This window comes from Somniosus microcephalus, chromosome 9, assembly GCF_052327205.1.
Source record: "Somniosus microcephalus isolate GS21.2 chromosome 9, FLI_Smic_1.0, whole genome shotgun sequence".
In the NCBI taxonomy this organism is placed as follows: Eukaryota; Metazoa; Chordata; class Chondrichthyes; order Squaliformes; family Somniosidae; genus Somniosus; species Somniosus microcephalus.
The window spans coordinates 247,440,188-247,458,674 of NC_140995.1; the positions used below are offsets into that span (position 1 = coordinate 247,440,188).

Below are 18,487 nucleotides of genomic sequence, written 5' to 3' on the forward strand. Positions count from 1 at the left end.
CCCATTACACAGGAACAGGAGGAGGCCATTCAGCCCCTCGAGCCTGTTACACAGGAACAGGAAGAGGCCATTCAGCCCCTCGAGCCTCTTACACAGGAACAGGAGCAGGCCATTCAGCCCCTCGAGCCTGTTACACAGGAACAGGAGCAAGCCATTCAGCCCCTCGAGCCTGTTAGACAGGAACAGGAGGAGGCCGTTCAGCCCCTCGAGCCTGTTACACAGGAACAGGAGGAGGCCGTTCAGCCCCTCGAGCCTGTTAAACAGGAACAGGAGGAGGCCATTCAGCCCCTCGAGCCTGTTACACAGGTACAGGAGGAGGCCGTTCAGCCGCTCGAGCCTGTAACACAGGAACAGGAGGAGGCCATTCAGCCCCTCGAGCCTGTTACACAGGAACAGGAGGATGCCCATTCAGCCCCTCCAGCCTGTTACACGGGAACAGGAGGCGGCCATTCAGCCCCTCGAGCCTGTTACACAGGAACAGGAGCAGGCCATTCAGCCCCTCGAGCCTGTTACACAGGAACAGGAGGAGGCCATTCAGCCCCTCGAGCTTGTTACACAGGAACAGGAGGAGGCCATTCAGCCCCTCGAGCCTGTTACACAGGAACAGGAGGAGGCCATTCAGCCCCTCGAGCCTGTTACACAGGAACAGGTGGAGACCCTTCAGCCCCTCGTGCCTGCAACATAGGAACAGGAGGAGCCCATTCAGCCCCTCGAGCCTGTTACAGGAACAGGAGGAGCCCATTCAGCCCCTCGAGCCCATTACACAGGAACAGGAGGAGGCCATTCAGCCCCTTGAGCCTGTTACACAGGAACAGGAGGAGGCCATTCAGCCCCTCGAGCCCATTACACAGGAACAGGAGGAGGCCATTCAGCCCCTCGAGCCTGTTACACGGGAACAAGAGGAGCCCATTCAGCCCCTCGAGCCTGTTACACAGGAACAGGAAGAGGCCATTCAGCCCCTCGAGCCTCTTACACAGGAACAGGAGCAGGCCATTCAGCCCCTCGAGCCTGTTACACAGGAACAGGAGCAAGCCATTCAGCCCCTCGAGCCTGTTAGACAGGAACAGGAGGAGGCCGTTCAGCCCCTCGAGCCTGTTAAACAGGAACAGGAGGAGGCCATTCAGCCCCTCGAGCCTGTTACACAGGTACAGGAGGAGGCCGTTCAGCCGCTCGAGCCTGTAACACAGGAACAGGAGGAGGCCGTTCAGCCGCTCGAGCCTGTTGCACAGGAACAGGAGGAGGCCATTCAGCCCCTCGAGCCTGTTACACAGGAACAGGAGCAAGCCATTAACCCCCTCGAGCCTGTTACACAGGAACAGGAGGAGGCCGTTCAGCCCCTCGAGCCTGTTACACAGGAACAGGAGGAGCCCATTCAGCCCCTCGAGCCTGTTACACAGGAACAGGAGGAGGCCATTCAGCCCCTTGAGCCTGTTAGACAGGAACAGGAGGAGGCCATTCAGCCCCTCGAGCCTGTTACACAGGAACAGGAGCAAGCCATTCAGCCCCTCGAGCCTGTTACACAGGAACAGGAGGTGGCCCAATCAGCCCCTCGAGCCTGTTACAGAGGAACAGGAGGAGGCCATTCAGCCCCTCGAGCCTGTTACACAGGAACAGGAGGAGGCCATTCAGCCCCTCGAGCCTGTTACACAGGAACAGGAGGAGGCCGTTCAGCCCCTCGAGCCTGTTACGCAGGAACAGGAGGAGGCCATTCAGCCCCTCGAGCCTGTTACACAGGAACAGGAGGAGGCCATTCAGCCCCTCGAGCCTGTTACACAGGAACAGGAGGAGGCCATTCAGCCCCTCGAGCCTGTTACACAGGAACAGGTGGAGACCCTTCAGCCCCTCGTGCCTGCAACATAGGAACAGGAGGAGCCCATTCAGCCCCTCGAGCCTGTTACAGGAACAGGAGGAGCCCATTCAGCCCCTCGAGCCCATTACACAGGAACAGGAGGAGGCCATTCAGCCCCTTGAGCCTGTTACACAGGAACAGGAGGAGGCCATTCAGCCCCTCGAGCCCATTACACAGGAACAGGAGGAGGCCATTCAGCCCCTCGAGCCTGTTACACGGGAACAAGAGGAGCCCATTCAGCCCCTCGAGCCTGTTACACAGGAACAGGAAGAGGCCATTCAGCCCCTCGAGCCTCTTACACAGGAACAGGAGCAGGCCATTCAGCCCCTCGAGCCTGTTACACAGGAACAGGAGCAAGCCATTCAGCCCCTCGAGCCTGTTAGACAGGAACAGGAGGAGGCCGTTCAGCCCCTCGAGCCTGTTAAACAGGAACAGGAGGAGGCCATTCAGCCCCTCGAGCCTGTTACACAGGTACAGGAGGAGGCCGTTCAGCCGCTCGAGCCTGTAACACAGGAACAGGAGGAGGCCGTTCAGCCGCTCGAGCCTGTTGCACAGGAACAGGAGGAGGCCATTCAGCCCCTCGAGCCTGTTACACAGGAACAGGAGCAAGCCATTAACCCCCTCGAGCCTGTTACACAGGAACAGGAGGAGGCCGTTCAGCCCCTCGAGCCTGTTACACAGGAACAGGAGGAGCCCATTCAGCCCCTCGAGCCTGTTACACAGGAACAGGAGGAGGCCATTCAGCCCCTTGAGCCTGTTAGACAGGAACAGGAGGAGGCCATTCAGCCCCTCGAGCCTGTTACACAGGAACAGGAGCAAGCCATTCAGCCCCTCGAGCCTGTTACACAGGAACAGGAGGTGGCCCAATCAGCCCCTCGAGCCTGTTACAGAGGAACAGGAGGAGGCCATTCAGCCCCTCGAGCCTGTTACACAGGAACAGGAGGAGGCCATTCAGCCCCTCGAGCCTGTTACACAGGAACAGGAGGAGGCCGTTCAGCCCCTCGAGCCTGTTACGCAGGAACAGGAGGAGGCCATTCAGCCCCTCGAGCCTGTTACACAGGAACAGGAGGAGGCCATTCAGCCCCTCGAGCCTGTTACACAGGAACAGGAGGAGGCCATTCAGCCCCTCGAGCCTGTTACTCAGGAACAGGAGGAGGCCATTCAGCCCCCTCGAGCCTGTTACACAGGAACAGGAGGAGGCCATTCAGCCCCTCGAGCCTGTTACACAGGAACAGGAGGAGCCCATTCAGCCCCTCGAGCCTGTTACACAGGAACAGGAGGAGGCCATTCAGCCCCTCGAGCCTGTTACACAGGAACAGGAGGAGGCCATTCAGCCCCCTCGAGCCTGTTACACACGAACAGGAGGAGGCCATTCAGCCCCTCGAGCCTGTTACACACGAACAGGAGGAGGCCATTCAGCCCCTCGAGCCTGTTACACAGGAACAGGAGGAGGCCATTCAGCCCCCTCGAGCCTGTTACACACGAACAGGAGGAGGCCATTCAGCCCCTCGAGCCTGTGACACACGAACAGGAGGAGGCCATTCAGCCCCTCGAGCCTGTTACACAGGAACAGGAGGAGGCCATTCAGCCCTTAAAGCCTGTTCCCCCTTTCAATCAGATCATTCCCATTTACCCACCTTTGCTCCATATCCCTCGATACTCTTACCCAGCAAAAATCTATCGATCTCGTTCTTGAAAGCTCCAATTGAGCCCCAGCACCCTCTGCCTTTTGGGGGAGAGAGTTCCAGATTTCCACCACCCTTTGTGTGGAGAAGTGCTTCCTGACATCACCCCTGAACGGCCTGGCTCTAATTTTAAGGTTCTGCCCCCTTGTTCTGGACTCCCCCCACCAGAGGAAATAGTTTCTCTCTCTTGACCCTATCGAATGGTTTTAATGTTCAAGTCTTCATTCAGCTCCCAGTCCCCCCGATTACCCTGCATAACCTGCCCTCTCGCTGATCCTCCCCACTTGTCCAATTCCCGCCGGTCTCCAAGATACTGGTGATTCTCACCGCCATCCCCGGTGTCCGCACGGTGGTGAGGCGATCTCTGCTGGTCCTCCCGGTGAGGTCTGTGGGAGTGGGTGATGACTGGGCTCCTGCTGCTGATTCCCCTGGTCCCTGGAGAGGCCGACTGATGGAATCCTGACACCTGGGAGCTGCCAGATATCCAGGGAGGGGAGCACTTCCTGCCAGCAGCTCGGGGACTGCAGGCTGTGCTACTCCTGCTCGTAGACACAGGCACAGACATAGACAGGATGACAGATGCAGGGACACAGACAGAGAGTCAGACACAGGCACAGACATAGACAGGACGACAGATGCAGGGACACAGACAGAGAGTCAGACACAGGCAGACAGTCAGAGACACAGACAGACGAAGAGACACAGAGGAAGAGACACAGACAGAGAGTCAGAGACACAGACAGACGAAGAGACACAGACAGACAGTCAGAGACACAGACAGACGAAGAGACACAGACAGACGAAGAGACACAGACAGACGAAGAGACACAGACAGAGAGTCAGAGACACAGACAGACGAAGAGACACAGACAGATGAAGAGACACAGACAGACGAAGAGACACAGACAGACAGTCAGAGACACAGACAGACGAAGAGACACAGACAGACGAAGAGACACAGAAAGACGAAGAGACACAGACAGAGAGTCAGAGACACAGACAGACGAAGAGACACAGACAGACAGTCAGAGACACAGACAGAAACGTAGACAGAGCGCAGACAGGAAGACAGACACAGACAGATGCAGAGTGGGGCAAAGGCAGAGAGAGAGCCATTAGTCAGATTTCACATGTGATTCTGAAAAGTGTATAAACTCGACCCCTCCTTAGCAGAAAGCATTGTTTTATCACTCAATCTAAACTTTTAAACAAGTGAGAAAGACTTGCATTTCTATAGCGCCTTTCGTGACCTCAGGATGTCCCAAAGCCCTTCACAGCCAATGAAGTACTTTCGAAGTGGAGTCACTGTTGTAATATGGGAAACGCAGCAGCCAGTTTGTGCACAGCAAGTTCCCACAAACAGCAATGTGATAATGACCAGATAATCTGATTTTTTTTTGTGATGCTGATCGAGGGACAAATATTGGCCCCAGGACACCAGGAAGAACTCCCCTGCTCTACTTTGAAATAGTGGCCGTGGGATCTCTTACATCCACCTGAGAGAGCAGACGCGGCCTCGTTCAACGTCTCATCCGAAAGATGGCCCCTCCGACAGTGCGGCACTCCCTCAGTCCTGCCCCTCCGACAGTACAGCACCCCCTCAGTACTGCCCCTCCGACACTGCAGCGCTCCCTCAGTACTGACCCTCTGACAGAGCGGCGCTCCCTCAGTACTGACCCACCGACAGAGTGGCGCTCCCTCAGTACTGCCCCTCCAACAGTGCAGCGCTCCCTCAGTACTGCCCCTCTGACAGTGCAGCACTCCCTTAGAACTGCCCCTCCAACAGTGCAGCGCTCCCTCAGTACTGCCTGTGGTGATTATTTCTTATGTTTAATAAGAAGTATTGTGATTGGTGAATGGGGTGGTTGTTCTCTGTATTAGTAAGAAGTATTGTAATTGGTTGTTTGTTTCTACCTTGAGATATATGCTGTAAACTCATTGGTAGTGGATGTCAGGTGATTTGTGGTGGCCATCTTAAATTCAGTTCTCTCTAGTCATTGTTGGAGACTGGTGTTGAAAGATGTGCTACTGGGTTTTTAAAGTTAATAAAGCCTAGATTAGAAAGGCAAATCTATTCTTTATTTCAATTTATTAACTTTTTATCAGAATGGAGCGATATCTTCAACCGGAACGATTCAATGCTGACCCTAATTCTGCAGGAGTGGATGATAAATGGAAACATTGGTATTGTACATTTACAAACTTTTTGGGTGTGTTGGAACAAGAGTCTCTGAATAAGCTGAATATGCTGATCAACTACATTGCTCCGGATGTGTATAAGTATATTTTGGACTGTAAAACTTATGAATTGGCTATTTCTACATTGGAGAAGATTTTTGTTAAACCAAAGAATGAGGTATTTGCATGTTACCTTCTATCTGCCCGTAGGCAGCAGGTGGGAGAATCTTTGGATACTTATTTACAAGCACTTCGGCACCTTGGTGCTAACTGTAATTATAAAGCCGTGACGGCCGAAGAATATAAGGAAGAATCGGTACGGGATGCTTTTATTAATGGACTACTGTCTAGATCAATTCGTCAGCGGTTGTTAGAAAATAAGACTTTGGATCTCAAGAGTGCTTTTGAGCAAGCTTCTACATTGGATATGGCTCAGAGAAGTTCGGATTCTTATGCTCTTTCTAATCGGCCTGTGACTGTGGTTTCGGCAGTTCCGGACGAAAAGGAATTAGGTGGACTTAATGGGAGTGGTTTACTAGATTCTGAAATAGTTTCTACTCCAACAGCTCCACCTTTTACTTCGGCGGCTGTTGCCTCTAGGATTCAGAAGTGTTATTTTTGTGGGAACGTCCAGCATCCTCGTTTGAAGTGTCCTGCCCGGGAGGCTGTATGTAGTAAATGCGGCAAGAGAGGTCATTATGCACATGTTTGTAAATCATTAGGTTCAATTACCTCCTCTTCTGCGACTATTCAACCTGTAGAGAGGGCGTTTATTGCATCAATTTCTGCTGCATTTGCTCATGGCCTAAACAAAGCTATAGTTATGGCCCAAGTTAATGGGTTAGAAGTGAAGGCTCTCATAGATACGGGCAGTACCGAGAGTTTTATAAGTCTTCAGTTTGTGAAGGAAAAGTGTTTGAAAATCTTGCCTGTTACTTATCAGGTGTGTATGGCTCAGACGACCCTTACTTCACAAGTAGCTGGTTGTTGCCTTGTGAAATTGATTCTTCTAGGTAATACGTATACTGATATACGCCTATCTGTTTTGCCTAATCTTTGTGCGGATATTTTGATTGGTCATGATGTGCTTAAATTACACGAGAGTCTTAGTCTTTCGTTTGGAGGGACTAAGCCACCCTTATCCATTTGTGGATTAACTTCCTTATCCATTTCTCCATTATCACTTTTTTCCAATTTGATGCTGGAATGTAAGCCAATTGCTACCAAGTCAAGAAGGTATAGCAGTCAGGATAGAGAATTTATTAATTCTGAAGTCCAACGTCTTTTATTGGAAGGAATCATTGAACCTAGTTGTTCGCCTTGGCGGGCTCAGGTAGTTGTCACCACTAACGAGAGGCATAAGAAACAAATGGTGATAGACTACTCTCAAACTATTAATAGGTATACTCAATTTGATGCGTACCCTTTGCCTAAGATTGATGAGCTTATCAACAAAGTATCTCAGTATAAGTTTTTTAGCACTATTGATTTAAAGGGTGCTTATCATCAGATTCCTATTGTTAAGAGGGATCAACCATATACAGCCTTTGAGGCTGGTGGAAAGCTGTATCAGTTTTGCCGAATACCATTTGGTGTTACTAATGGTGTTGCTTGTTTTCAACGGGCAATGGATGCTTTTATAAGTGATAACTCTCTCTCTGACACCTTTTCATATTTAGATGATATCACAGTGTGTGGTAAATCAAGGGTGGAGCATGATTCTAATTTAGAAAGATTCCTTCAAGCTGCGGAAAAAGTTGGTTTAACTTTTAATAAAGAGAAGTGTATCTTTTCGACTACTGAGGTAAATCTACTGGGGTATATTATCTCGGGAAATAAGATTAAACCAGATCCAGAACGTCTGCGACCATTGATCGATTTACCTTATCCTACTAATTCTAAGGCTTTGCAACGAGTTGTTGGACTGTTTTCTTACTATTCTAATTGGATTGCAAACTTTTCGCAGAAGATCCGGCCCCTTATACGGGTTACGACATATCCTCTATCATGGGAGGCCAGGACATGTTTTGATAAATTTAAAAAGGATATCCTAGGAGCAGTTGTGCATTCTATTGATGAGCAGGTTCCCTTTGTGATTGAGACGGATGCTTCTGATTTTGCAATTGGGGCTACTCTGAACCAAAATGGAAGACCTGTGGCCTTTTTCTCACGTACTTTGAACAATAGTGAAAAAAGGCATTCTTCAATAGAGAAAGAGGCATATGCAATAGTAGAAGCACTGCGTAAATGGAGACATTATTTATCGGGGCGACATTTCACGCTGGTAACCGATCAAAAATCTGTGTCCTTTATGTTTGATGTTAAACATTTTGGAAAGATCAAAAATGATAAAATAATGAGGTGGAGGATTGAGTTGGCATGTTACCATTTTGATATAGTTTATCGTCCGGGGAAGGATAATGTTGCTGCTGATGCACTGTCGAGGGCTTATTGTTCTGTGATTCACGGAGATACGCTTATTAATCTTCACAATGCTTTATGTCATCCTGGGGTTACGAGGATGATACACTTCGTACGCAGTAAGAATTTGCCCTTTTCAGTTGAAGACGTCAAGCGGATGACTTCATCATGTTCTATCTGTGCTCGGTGTAAACCGAATTTCTTTAAGCCTCAACGAGCTCATCTTATAAAGGCTACTTCTCCTTTTGAACGTTTGAGCGTTGATTTTAAGGGGCCTCTTCCTTCAACGACTCAAAATCGATACATATTTACTGTTGTGGATGAGTTTTCAAGGTTTCCTTTTGCTTTTCCTTGCGCAGATGTATCAGCTGCTACAGTTATCAAATGTCTGACTCAACTTTTTGTCATCTTTGGGATGCCTGCGTATATCCATTCGGATCAAGGAAGTTCTTTTATGTCTTCCCAGTTGAAGGAATACCTTCAGAGTCGGGGAATTTCTACTAGTAGAACTACCCCGTATAACCCCCAGGGTAATGGACAGTGCGAACGATACAATGGGGTGATCTGGAAGGCAGTTATGTTGGCTTTGACATCCCGGAATCTTAAGAATACACAGTGGGAAATGGTACTGCCTGATGCCCTGCATTCCATTAGATCATTGCTTTCAACGGCTACTAATGTGACTCCCCATGAAAGGCTCTTTAATTACCCGCGGAGATCTACTACAGGATATTCCGTACCTTCATGGCTTACTATGCAGGGACCTGTGCTGCTTCGACGCCATGTTAGATTGTCAAAATATGATCCTTTAGTGGAGGAGGTGGAGCTGTTGGAGGCAAATTCCCAATATGCTCATATTCGATTCCAAGATGGGAAAGAAAGTACTGTTTCAATTAAAGACTTGGCTCCTTGTGGTGGCCAGCCCTCTTCCGAGGATACTAATAATAGTCATGATTCAGATAATGTGGATGTTGTTATAGATACTACGAATGTTCCCAATCCTATTGCAGATAATTATACTTCTATTAGTCAGCCTTTGATGGATGTTCATGACCGTCCTAGTTTACTTCCTGATGGGATTTCCAATCCGGAAACTGTTGATAATCGGGATATGGATAGCCTTCCTGCAGAAGATACTTCGGTGTCTCCTGGTGTGGGAGGGCAAGGAATTTCACCAAGGTTAAGAAGGTCGACACGAACAAGATATCCGGTCGACCGATTGAAAATGGACTTTTAAATTGATAGTAATGTTTTAAAGTTGTTGAAATATTATATTTGTATTTTAGTTGTAAATAAATTAATTATAAATTGTAAAGGTTATTTAGGTTGGAGCATGTTTTAAAAGGAGGGGTGAATGTGGTGATTATTTCCTATGTTTAATAAGAAGTATTGTGATTGGTGAATGGGGTGGTTGTTCTCTGTATTAGTAAGAAGTATTGTAATTGGTTGTTTGTTTCTACCTTGAGATATATGCTGTAAACTCATTGGTAGTGGATGTCAGGTGATTTGTGGTGGCCATCTTAAATTCAGTTCTCTCTAGTCATTGTTGGAGACTGGTGTTGAAAGATGTGCTACTGGGTTTTTAAAGTTAATAAAGCCTAGATTAGAAAGGCAAATCTATTCTTTATTTCACTGCCCCTCTGACAGTGCAGCACTCCCTCGGTACCGCCCCTCCGACAGTGCAGCGCTCCCTCAGTACTGATCCTCCGACAGTGCAGCGCTCCCTCAGTCCTGACCCTCCAAAGGTGCAGCACTCCCTCAGTGCTGCCCCTCCAACGGAGCAGTACTCCCTCAATACTGACCCTCCGACAGAGCAGCGCTCCCTCAGTACTGCTCCTCCGAGAGTACAGCACCCACTCAGTACTGCCTCTCTGACAGTGCTGCGCTCCCTCAGTACTGACCCTCCGACAATGCAGCGCTTTCTCAGTACTGACCCTCCGACAGTGCAGTCCTCCCTCAGTACTGACCCTCCGACATGGCAGCACTCCCTCAGTACTGACCTTCCGACAGTGCCGCACTCCCTCAGTACTGCCCCTCGACAGTGCAGCGCTCCCTCAGTACTGACCCTCTGACAGTGCAGCGCTCCCTCAGTATTGCCCCTCTGACAGTGCAGCGCTCCCTCAGTACTGCCCCTCTGACAGTGCAGCGCTCCCTCAGTACTGCCCCTCCGACAGTGCAACGCTCCCTCAGTATTGCCCCTCTGACAGTGCAGCACTCCCTCAGTACTGCCCCTCCGACAGTGCAGCGCTCCATCAGTACTGACCCTCCAAAGGTGCAGCACTCCCTCAGTATTGCCCCTCCGACGGTGCAACACTCCCTCAGTATTGCCCCTCCGACGGTGCAACACTCCCTCAGTACTGCCCCTCCAACGGAGCAGTACTCCCTCAATACTGACCCTCCGACAGAGCAGTGCTCCCTCAGTACTGCTCCTCCGAGAGTGCAGCACCCACTCAGTACTGCCCCTCTGACAGTGCAGCGCTCCCTCAGTACTGACCCTCTGACATTGCAGCACTCCCTCAGTACTGACCCTCCGGCAGTGCAGCGCTCCCTCAGTACTGGCCCTCCGACAGTGCTGCACTCCCACAGTACTGCCCCTCTGACAGTGCAGCCCTCCCTCAGTACTGCCCCTCCGACAGTGCAGCCCTCCCTCAGTACTGACCCTCCCACAGTGCAGCACTCCCTCAGTACTGACCCTCCGACAGTGCAGCGCTCCCTCAGTACTGACCCTCCGACAGTGCAGCGCTCCCTCAGTACTGACCCTCCGACATTGCAGCACTCCCTCAGTACTGACCCTCCGGCAGTGCAGCGCTCCCTCAGTACTGGCCCTCCGACAGTGCAGCACTCCCTCAGTACTGCCCCTCCGACAGTGCAGCACTCCCTCAGTACTGCCCCTCCTACAGTGGAGCACTCCCTCAGTACTGCCTCTCAGACAGTGCAGCACTCCCTCAGTACTGGCCCTCCGACAGTGCAGCGCTCCCTCAGTACTGACCCTCCGACAGTGCAGCACTCCCTCAGTACTGACCCTCCGACAGTGCAGCGCTCCCTCAGTACTGACCCTCCGACATTGCAGCACTCCCTCAGTACTGACCCTTCGGCAGTGCAGCGCTCCCTCAGTACTGGCCCTCCGACAGTGCAGCGCTCCCTCAGTACTGGCCCTCCGACAGTGCAGCACTCCCTCAGTACTGACCCTCCGACAGTGCAGTGCTCCCTCAGTACTGGCCCTCCGACAGTGCAGCGCTCCCTCAGTACTGGCCCTCCGACAGTGCAGCACTCCCTCAGTACTGACCCTCCGACAGTGCAGCGCTCCCTCAGTACTGACCCTCCGACAGTGCAGTGCTCCCTCAGTACTGACCCTCCGACATTGCAGCACTCCCTCAGTACTGACCCTCCGGCATTGCAGCACTCCCTCAGTACTGACCCTCCGGCAGTGCAGCGCTCCCTCAGTACTGGCCGTCCGACAGTGCTGCACTCCCTCAGTACTGACCCTCCGACACTGCAGCGCTCCCTCAGTACTGGCCGTCCGACAGTGCTGCACTCCCTCAGTACTGACCCTCCGGCAGTGCAGCGCTCCCTCAGTACTGGCCCTCCGACAGTGCAGCGCTCCCTCAGTACTGACCCTCCGACAGTGCAGCACTCCCTCAGTACTGACCCTCCGACAGTGCAGCGCTCCCTTAGTACTGACCCTCCGACATTGCAGCACTCCCTCAGTACTGACCCTCCGGCAGTGCAGCGCTCCCTCAGTACTGGCCCTCCGACAGTGCAGCGCTCCCTCAGTACTGGCCCTCCGACAGTGCAGCACTCCCTCAGTACTGACCCTCCGACAGTGCAGTGCTCCCTCAGTACTGACCCTCCGACATTGCAGCACTCCCTCAGTACTGACCCTCCGGCATTGCAGCACTCCCTCAGTACTGACCCTCCGGCAGTGCAGCGCTCCCTCAGTACTGACCCTCCGGCAGTGCAGCGCTCCCTCAGTACTGGCCGTCCGACAGTGCTGCACTCCCTCAGTACTGACCCTCCGACACTGCAGCGCTCCCTCAGTACTGGCCGTCCGACAGTGCTGCACTCCCTCAGTACTGACCCTCCGGCAGTGCAGCGCTCCCTCAGTACTGGCCCTCCGACAGTGCTGCACTCCCTCTCTGTAATATTTCACCTCTCTATAATGTTTCCTCTCCCTCTCTGTGTAATGGATTCCCTCTCTCCCTCTGCACTAGTCTCTCTCTCTCTTTACAAAAAGAAATTACTGCAGATGCTGGAAATCTGAAATAAAAACCGAGAATGCTGCAGATACTCAGCAGGTCAGGCAGCATCTGTGGAGCGAGAAAGCGAGTTCACGGTTCAGGTCGAGGTCTTTGGTCTGAACTGACGAAGGGTCATCGACCTGAACCGTGAACTCGCTTTCTCGCTCCACAGATGCTGCCTGACCTGCTGAGTATCTGCAGCATTCTCGGTTTTTATTTCTGTCTCTCTCTCTATGCGGTTTCGCTCTGTTATTCTGTTATGTGAAGCAGAGGACTCACAGTGAGGCTGGCATCACTTGCCCGCTCAGCGGGTGCTGGTACTGCAGTGGATGGAAGGGGTCCTTCTCGCTCACACCTGCAGGTAGAAGAGAGGAGCCACGTGTTAGTATCACTGCACAGTCTACCTGCTGCCCGACCCTCTGTTGTCTATTCTGGGCATGTGGGCAATGCTGGTAACCAGTAGTTAGACAGGAAGAAAGACGTGCATTTCTGTAGCGTCTTTCACAACCACCGGACGTCCCAAGGCGCTTTACAGCCAATGAAGTACTTTTTGAAGTGTAGTCACTGTTGTAATGTAGGAAAACCGGCAGCCTCATTGTGCACAGCAAGATCCCACAAACAGCAATGTGATAATAATCAGATAATCTGTTTTAGTGATGTTGATTGAGGGATAAATATTGGCCAGGACACCGGGGAGAACTCCCCTGCTCTTCTTCGAAATAGTCTCGTGGGATCTTTGACGTCCACCTGAGAGAGCAGACGGGACCTCGGAGTCACGTTTCATCCGAAAGACGGCACCTCCGACAGTGCAGCACTCCCTCAGTACTGCCCCTCCGACACTGCGGCGCTCCCTCAGTCCTGCCTCTCCGACAGTGCAGCGCTCCCTCAGTACTGCCCCTCCGACAGTGCAGCACTCCCTCAGTACTGCCCCTCCAACAGTGCAGTGCTCCCTCAGTACTGTCCCTCCGACAGTGCAGCACTCCCTCAGTACTGCCCCTCCAACAGTGCAGTGCTCCCTCAGTACTGTCCCTCCGACAGTGCAGCACTCCCTCAGTACTGCCACTCCGACAGTGCAGCGCTCCCTCAGTACTGCCCCTCCGACAGTGCAGCACTCCCTCAGTACTGACCCTCCGACAGTGCGGTGCTCCCTCAGTACTGCCCCTCTGACACTGTGGCGCTCCCTCAGTACTGCCGCTCCGACAGTACAGCGCTCCCTCAGTACTGACCCTCCGACAGTGCAGCGCTCCCTCAGTACTGCCCCTCTGACAGTGCAGCGCTCCCTCAGTACTGCCCCTCCGACAGTGCAGCGCTCCCTCAGTACTGCCCCTCCGACAGTGCAGCGCTCCCTCAGTACTGCCCCTCCGACAGTGCAACGCTCCCTCAGTACTGCCCCTCCGACAGTGCAGCGCTCCCTCAGTACTGCCCCTCCGACAGTGCAGCGCTCCCTCAGTACTGCCCCTCCGACAGTGCAGCGCTCCCTCAGTACTGACCCTCCGACTGCAGCGCTCCCTCAGTACTGTACCTACGACAGTGCAGCGCTCCCTCAGTACTGCCCCTCCGACAGTGCAGCGCTCCCTCAGTACTGCCCCTCTGACAGTGCAGCGCTCCCTCAGTACTGACCCTCCGACTGCAGCGCTCCCTCAGTACTGTACCTACGACAGTGCAGCGCTCCCTCAGTACTGCCCCTCCGACAGTGCAGCGCTCCCTCAGTACTGCCCCTCCGACAGTGCAGCGCTCCCTCAGTACTGCCCCTCCGACAGTGCAGCACTCCCTCAGTACTGTCCCTCCGACAGTGCAGCACTCCCTCAGTACTGTCCCTCCGACAGTGCAGCGCTCCCTCAGTACTGCCCCTCCGACAGTGCAGCGCTCCCTCAGTACTGCCCCTCCGACAGTGCAGCACTCCCTCAGTACTGCCCCTCCGACAGTGCAGCGCTCCCTCAGTACTGCCCCTCCGACAGTGCAGCACTCCCTCAGTACTGCACTGGGACTGTGAGCCTCGATTTTTGAGCTGTAGTCTGTGGAGTGAGACCTGAACCTACACCCGCTACCTGGCAGAGTTCATGGTCATTCTCTGATGGCAGCCCACAAAGGACCAGATTTATTGAATCCAATTGCCCAACTTGCCCTGGTGGGAGGTGAGCGCTTGGCCGCGGGGTTTCCGAACCCTTGCTTGGTGCAAGCCCTGCCTTTAGGCCTGGTGACAATCTGCACTGTCTGTAATGATATTAGCAAATAGAGATGGTATTTGCCTGTTTGATTATGATGCCTTACCAGCATGTTTGCATGTATTGATTGCTTGTGCCTGACCAGCAGAGGGCATGTGACAGAGACAAGCAAGGTAGTTTAGTTTAGTTTCAGTTTCGTTGTAGATGGATCACTAGCATGGTGTCTCCTGTAATGCTGAATAAAGAGTTGAACAGACTTTAGATTAAAAGACATTCTCTTTCATAAATGTCTCGTCATTGAACCCACAAAGAAATCAATACACTGTCGGCTTCCTTCCTTTCAACCAGGAGGCAGAAGGGGAAAGATTTCATCACCCAGCGAGTTGTGATCTGGAACGCGCTGCCTGAAAGGGCGGTGGAAGCAGATTCAATAGAAACTTTCAAAAGGGAATTGGAGAAATACTTGAAGTTGAGAATTTGCAGGGATACGGGGAAAGAGCGGGAAGTGAGACTGATTGGATAGCTCTTTCAAAGATGGGTTGAATGGCCTCCTGCTGTGCTGTACTCTTCTATGATTCGAACTCATCTCGCCCTCCTCCGCACTCTGGTTGAAAGTAGCGGGTCGACCCTGCCATTTCCTCGCTTACCTGCATTAGCCTGGATTTTCCGAATCCACTCCTGCATGGCCGGTGTTGAGGGGGCGCACAGTAAATACTCGGAGCCGTCCCGGAGCCTGCACAGGGGGTGAGGAAGAAAGACACACCATGGATAGAAACATAGAAACATAGAAGACAGGAGCAGGAGTAGGCCATTCGGCCCCTCGAGCCTGCTCCGCCATTCAATGCGATCATGGCTGATCATCCAAATTCAGTACCCGGTCCCTGCCTTCTCCCCATATCCCTTGATCCCTTTAGCCTTAAGAAATAATGCGGGTTAGGTTGATTGGCTATGATAAATTGACCCTTAGTGTTAGGGGGATTAAATACGTGGGGCTACGGGGATAGGGTGGGATTTGTGTTGGTGTAGGGGTTACGGGGATCGGGTGGGATATGTGTCGGTGCAGGCTCGATGGGCCGAAATGGCCTCTATCTGCACTGTGGGGTTTCTGTGATTCTGTGATTCTGTGAAATATATCCAACTCCTTCTTGAATATATTTAATGAATTGGCCTCCACTGCCTTCTGTGGTAGAGAATTCCACAGGTTCACCACTCTCTGGGTGAAGAAATTCCTCCTCATCTCTGTCCTAAATGGCTTACCCCTTATCCTTAGACTGTGACCCCTGGTTCTGGACTCCCCGACCATCGGGAACATCCTTCCTGCATCTAGTCTGTCCAGTCCTGTCAGAATTTTATAAGTTTCAATGAGATCCCCTCTCATTCTTCTAAACTCCAGCGAGTACAAACCCAATCGACCCAATCACAGCGTCGGCGGGAAACCTGAGCGGCAGAGCGGGGTATAAAAGTCCCCAGAGACCAGGTAAGGCCTCACAGCGTCGGCGGGAAACCTGAGCGGCAGAGCGGGGTATAAAAGTCCCCAGAGACCAGGTAAGGCCTCACAGCGTCGGCGGGAAACCTGAGCGGCAGAGCGGGGTATAAAAGTCCCCAGAGACCAGGTAAGGTCTCACAGCGTCGGCGGGAAACCTGAGCGGCAGAGTGGGGTATAAAAGTCCCCAGAGACCAGGTAAGGCCTCACAGCGTCGGCAGGAATCCTGAGCGGCAGAGCGGGGTATAAAAGTCCCCAGAGACCAGGTAAGGCCTCACAGTGTCGGCGGGAAACCTGAGCGGCAGAGCGGGGTATAAAAGTCCCCAGAGACCAGGTAAGGTCTCACAGCGTCGGCGGGAAACCTGAGCGGCAGAGCGGGGTATAAAAGTCCCAGAGACCAGGTAAGGTCTCACAGTGTCGGCGGGAAACCTGAGCGGCAGAGCGGGGTATAAAAGTCCCCAGAGACCAGGTAAGGTCTCACAGCGTCGGCGGGAAACCTGAACGGCAGAGCGGTGTATAAAAGTCCCCAGAGACCAGGTAAGGTCTCACAGCGTCGGCGGGAAACCTGAACGGCAGAGCGGTGTATAAAAGTCCCCAGAGACCAGGTAAGGCCTCACAGCGTCGGCGGGAAACCTGAACGGCAGAGCGGTGTATAAAAGTCCCCAGAGACCAGGTAAGGTCTCACAGCGTCGGCGGGAAACCTGAACGGCAGAGCGGTGTATAAAGGTCCCCAGAGACCAGGTAAGGTCTCACAGCGTCAGCGGGAAACCTGAGCGGCAGAGCGGGGTATAAAGGTCCCCAGAGACCAGGTAAGGTCTCACAGCGTCAGCGGGAAACCTGAGCGGCAGAGCGGGGTATAAAAGTCCCCAGAGACCAGGTAAGGTCTCACAGCGTCAGCGGGAAACCTGAGCGGCAGAGCGGGGTATAAAAGTCCCAGAGACCAGGTAAGGTCTCACAGCGTCAGCGGGAAACCTGAGCGGCAGAGCGGGGTATAAAAGTCCCAGAGACCAGGTAAGGTCTCACAGCGTCAGCGGGAAACCTGAGCGGCAGAGCGGGGTATAAAAGTCCCAGAGACCAGGTAAGGCCTCACAGCGTCGGCGGGAAACCTGAGCGGCAGAGCGGGGTATAAAGGTCCCCAGAGACCAGGTAAGGCCTCACAGCGTCAGCGGGAAACCTGAGCGGCAGAGCGGGGTATAAAGGTCCCCAGAGACCAGGTAAGGCCTCACAGCGTCGGCGGGAAACCTGAACGGCAGAGCGGGGTATAAAAGTCCCCAGAGACCAGGTAAGGTCTCACAGCGTCAGCGGGAAACCTGAGCGGCAGAGCGGGGTATAAAGGTCCCCAGAGACCAGGTAAGGCCTCACAGCGTCAGCGGGAAACCTGAGCGGCAGAGCGGGGTATAAAGGTCCCCAGAGACCAGGTAAGGCCTCACAGCGTCGGCGGGAAACCTGAACGGCAGAGCGGGGTATAAAAGTCCCCAGAGACCAGATATGGTCTCACAGCGTCAGCGGGAAACCTGAGCGGCAGAGCGGGGTATAAAGGTCCCCAGAGACCAGGTAAGGTCTCACAGCGTCAGCGGGAAACCTGAGCGGCAGAGCGGGGTATAAAGGTCCCCAGAGACCAGGTAAGGCCTCACAGCGTCGGCGGGAAACCTGAGCGGCAGAGCGGGGTATAAAGGTCCCCAGAGACCAGGTAAGGCCTCACAGCGTCAGCGGGAAACCTGAGCGGCAGAGCGGGGTATAAAGGTCCCCAGAGACCAGGTAAGGTCTCACAGCGTCAGCGGGAAACCTGAACGGCAGAGCGGGGTATAAAAGTCCCCAGAGACAAGGTAAGGTCTCACAGCGTCAGCGGGAAACCTGAGCGGCAGAGCGGGGTATAAAGGTCCCCAGAGACCAGGTAAGGTCTCACAGCGTCGGCGGGAAACCTGAGCGGCAGAGCGGGGCTATAAAGGTCCCGAGAGACCAGGTAAGGTCTCACAGCGTCGGCGGGAATCCTGAGCGACAGAGCGGGGTATAAAAGTCCCCAGAGACAAGGTAAGGTCTCACAGTGTCGGCGGGAAACCTGAACGACAGAGCGGGGTATAAAAGTCCCCAGAGACCAGGTAAGGTCTCACAGCGTCAGCGGGAAACCTGAGCGGCAGAGCGGGGTATAAAGGTCCCCAGAGACCAGGTAAGGTCTCACAGCGTCAGCGGGAAACCTGAGCGGCAGAGCGGGGTATAAAGGTCCCCAGAGACCAGGTAAGGTCTCACAGCGTCGGCGGGAAACCTGAGCGGCAGAGCGGGGTATAAAGGTCCCCAGAGACCAGGTAAGGTCTCACAGCGTCAGCGGGAAACCTGAGCGGCAGAGCGGGGTATAAAGGTCCCCAGAGACCAGGTAAGGTCTCACAGCGTCAGCGGGAAACCTGAGCGGCAGAGCGGGGTATAAAGGTCCTCAGAGACCAGGTAAGGCCTCACAGCGTCGGCGGGAAACC

General features: G+C 53.2%; 1 protein-coding gene across 10 annotated transcripts in view; it reads right to left on the bottom strand.

Annotated features, from left to right (window-relative positions):
* The window catches only part of LOC147113198 (uncharacterized), a 337,266-nt gene that overhangs the window by 17,611 nt on the left and 301,168 nt on the right, over positions 1-18,487 (bottom strand). For 9 of the 10 annotated variants that reach the window (XM_085998113.1, XM_085998114.1, XM_085998109.1 and 6 more), the window contains 3 exons: positions 15,184-15,269; positions 12,651-12,726; positions 3,862-4,073 (listed from right to left, as the gene is read on the bottom strand). In XM_085998113.1, coding sequence (XP_085854239.1) covers positions 3,862-4,073; positions 12,651-12,726; positions 15,184-15,269 — 374 coding nt within the window. The remainder of the gene's footprint in view (positions 1-3,861; positions 4,074-12,650; positions 12,727-15,183; positions 15,270-18,487) is intronic. The other variant, XR_015079637.1, reaches the window with a different exon arrangement.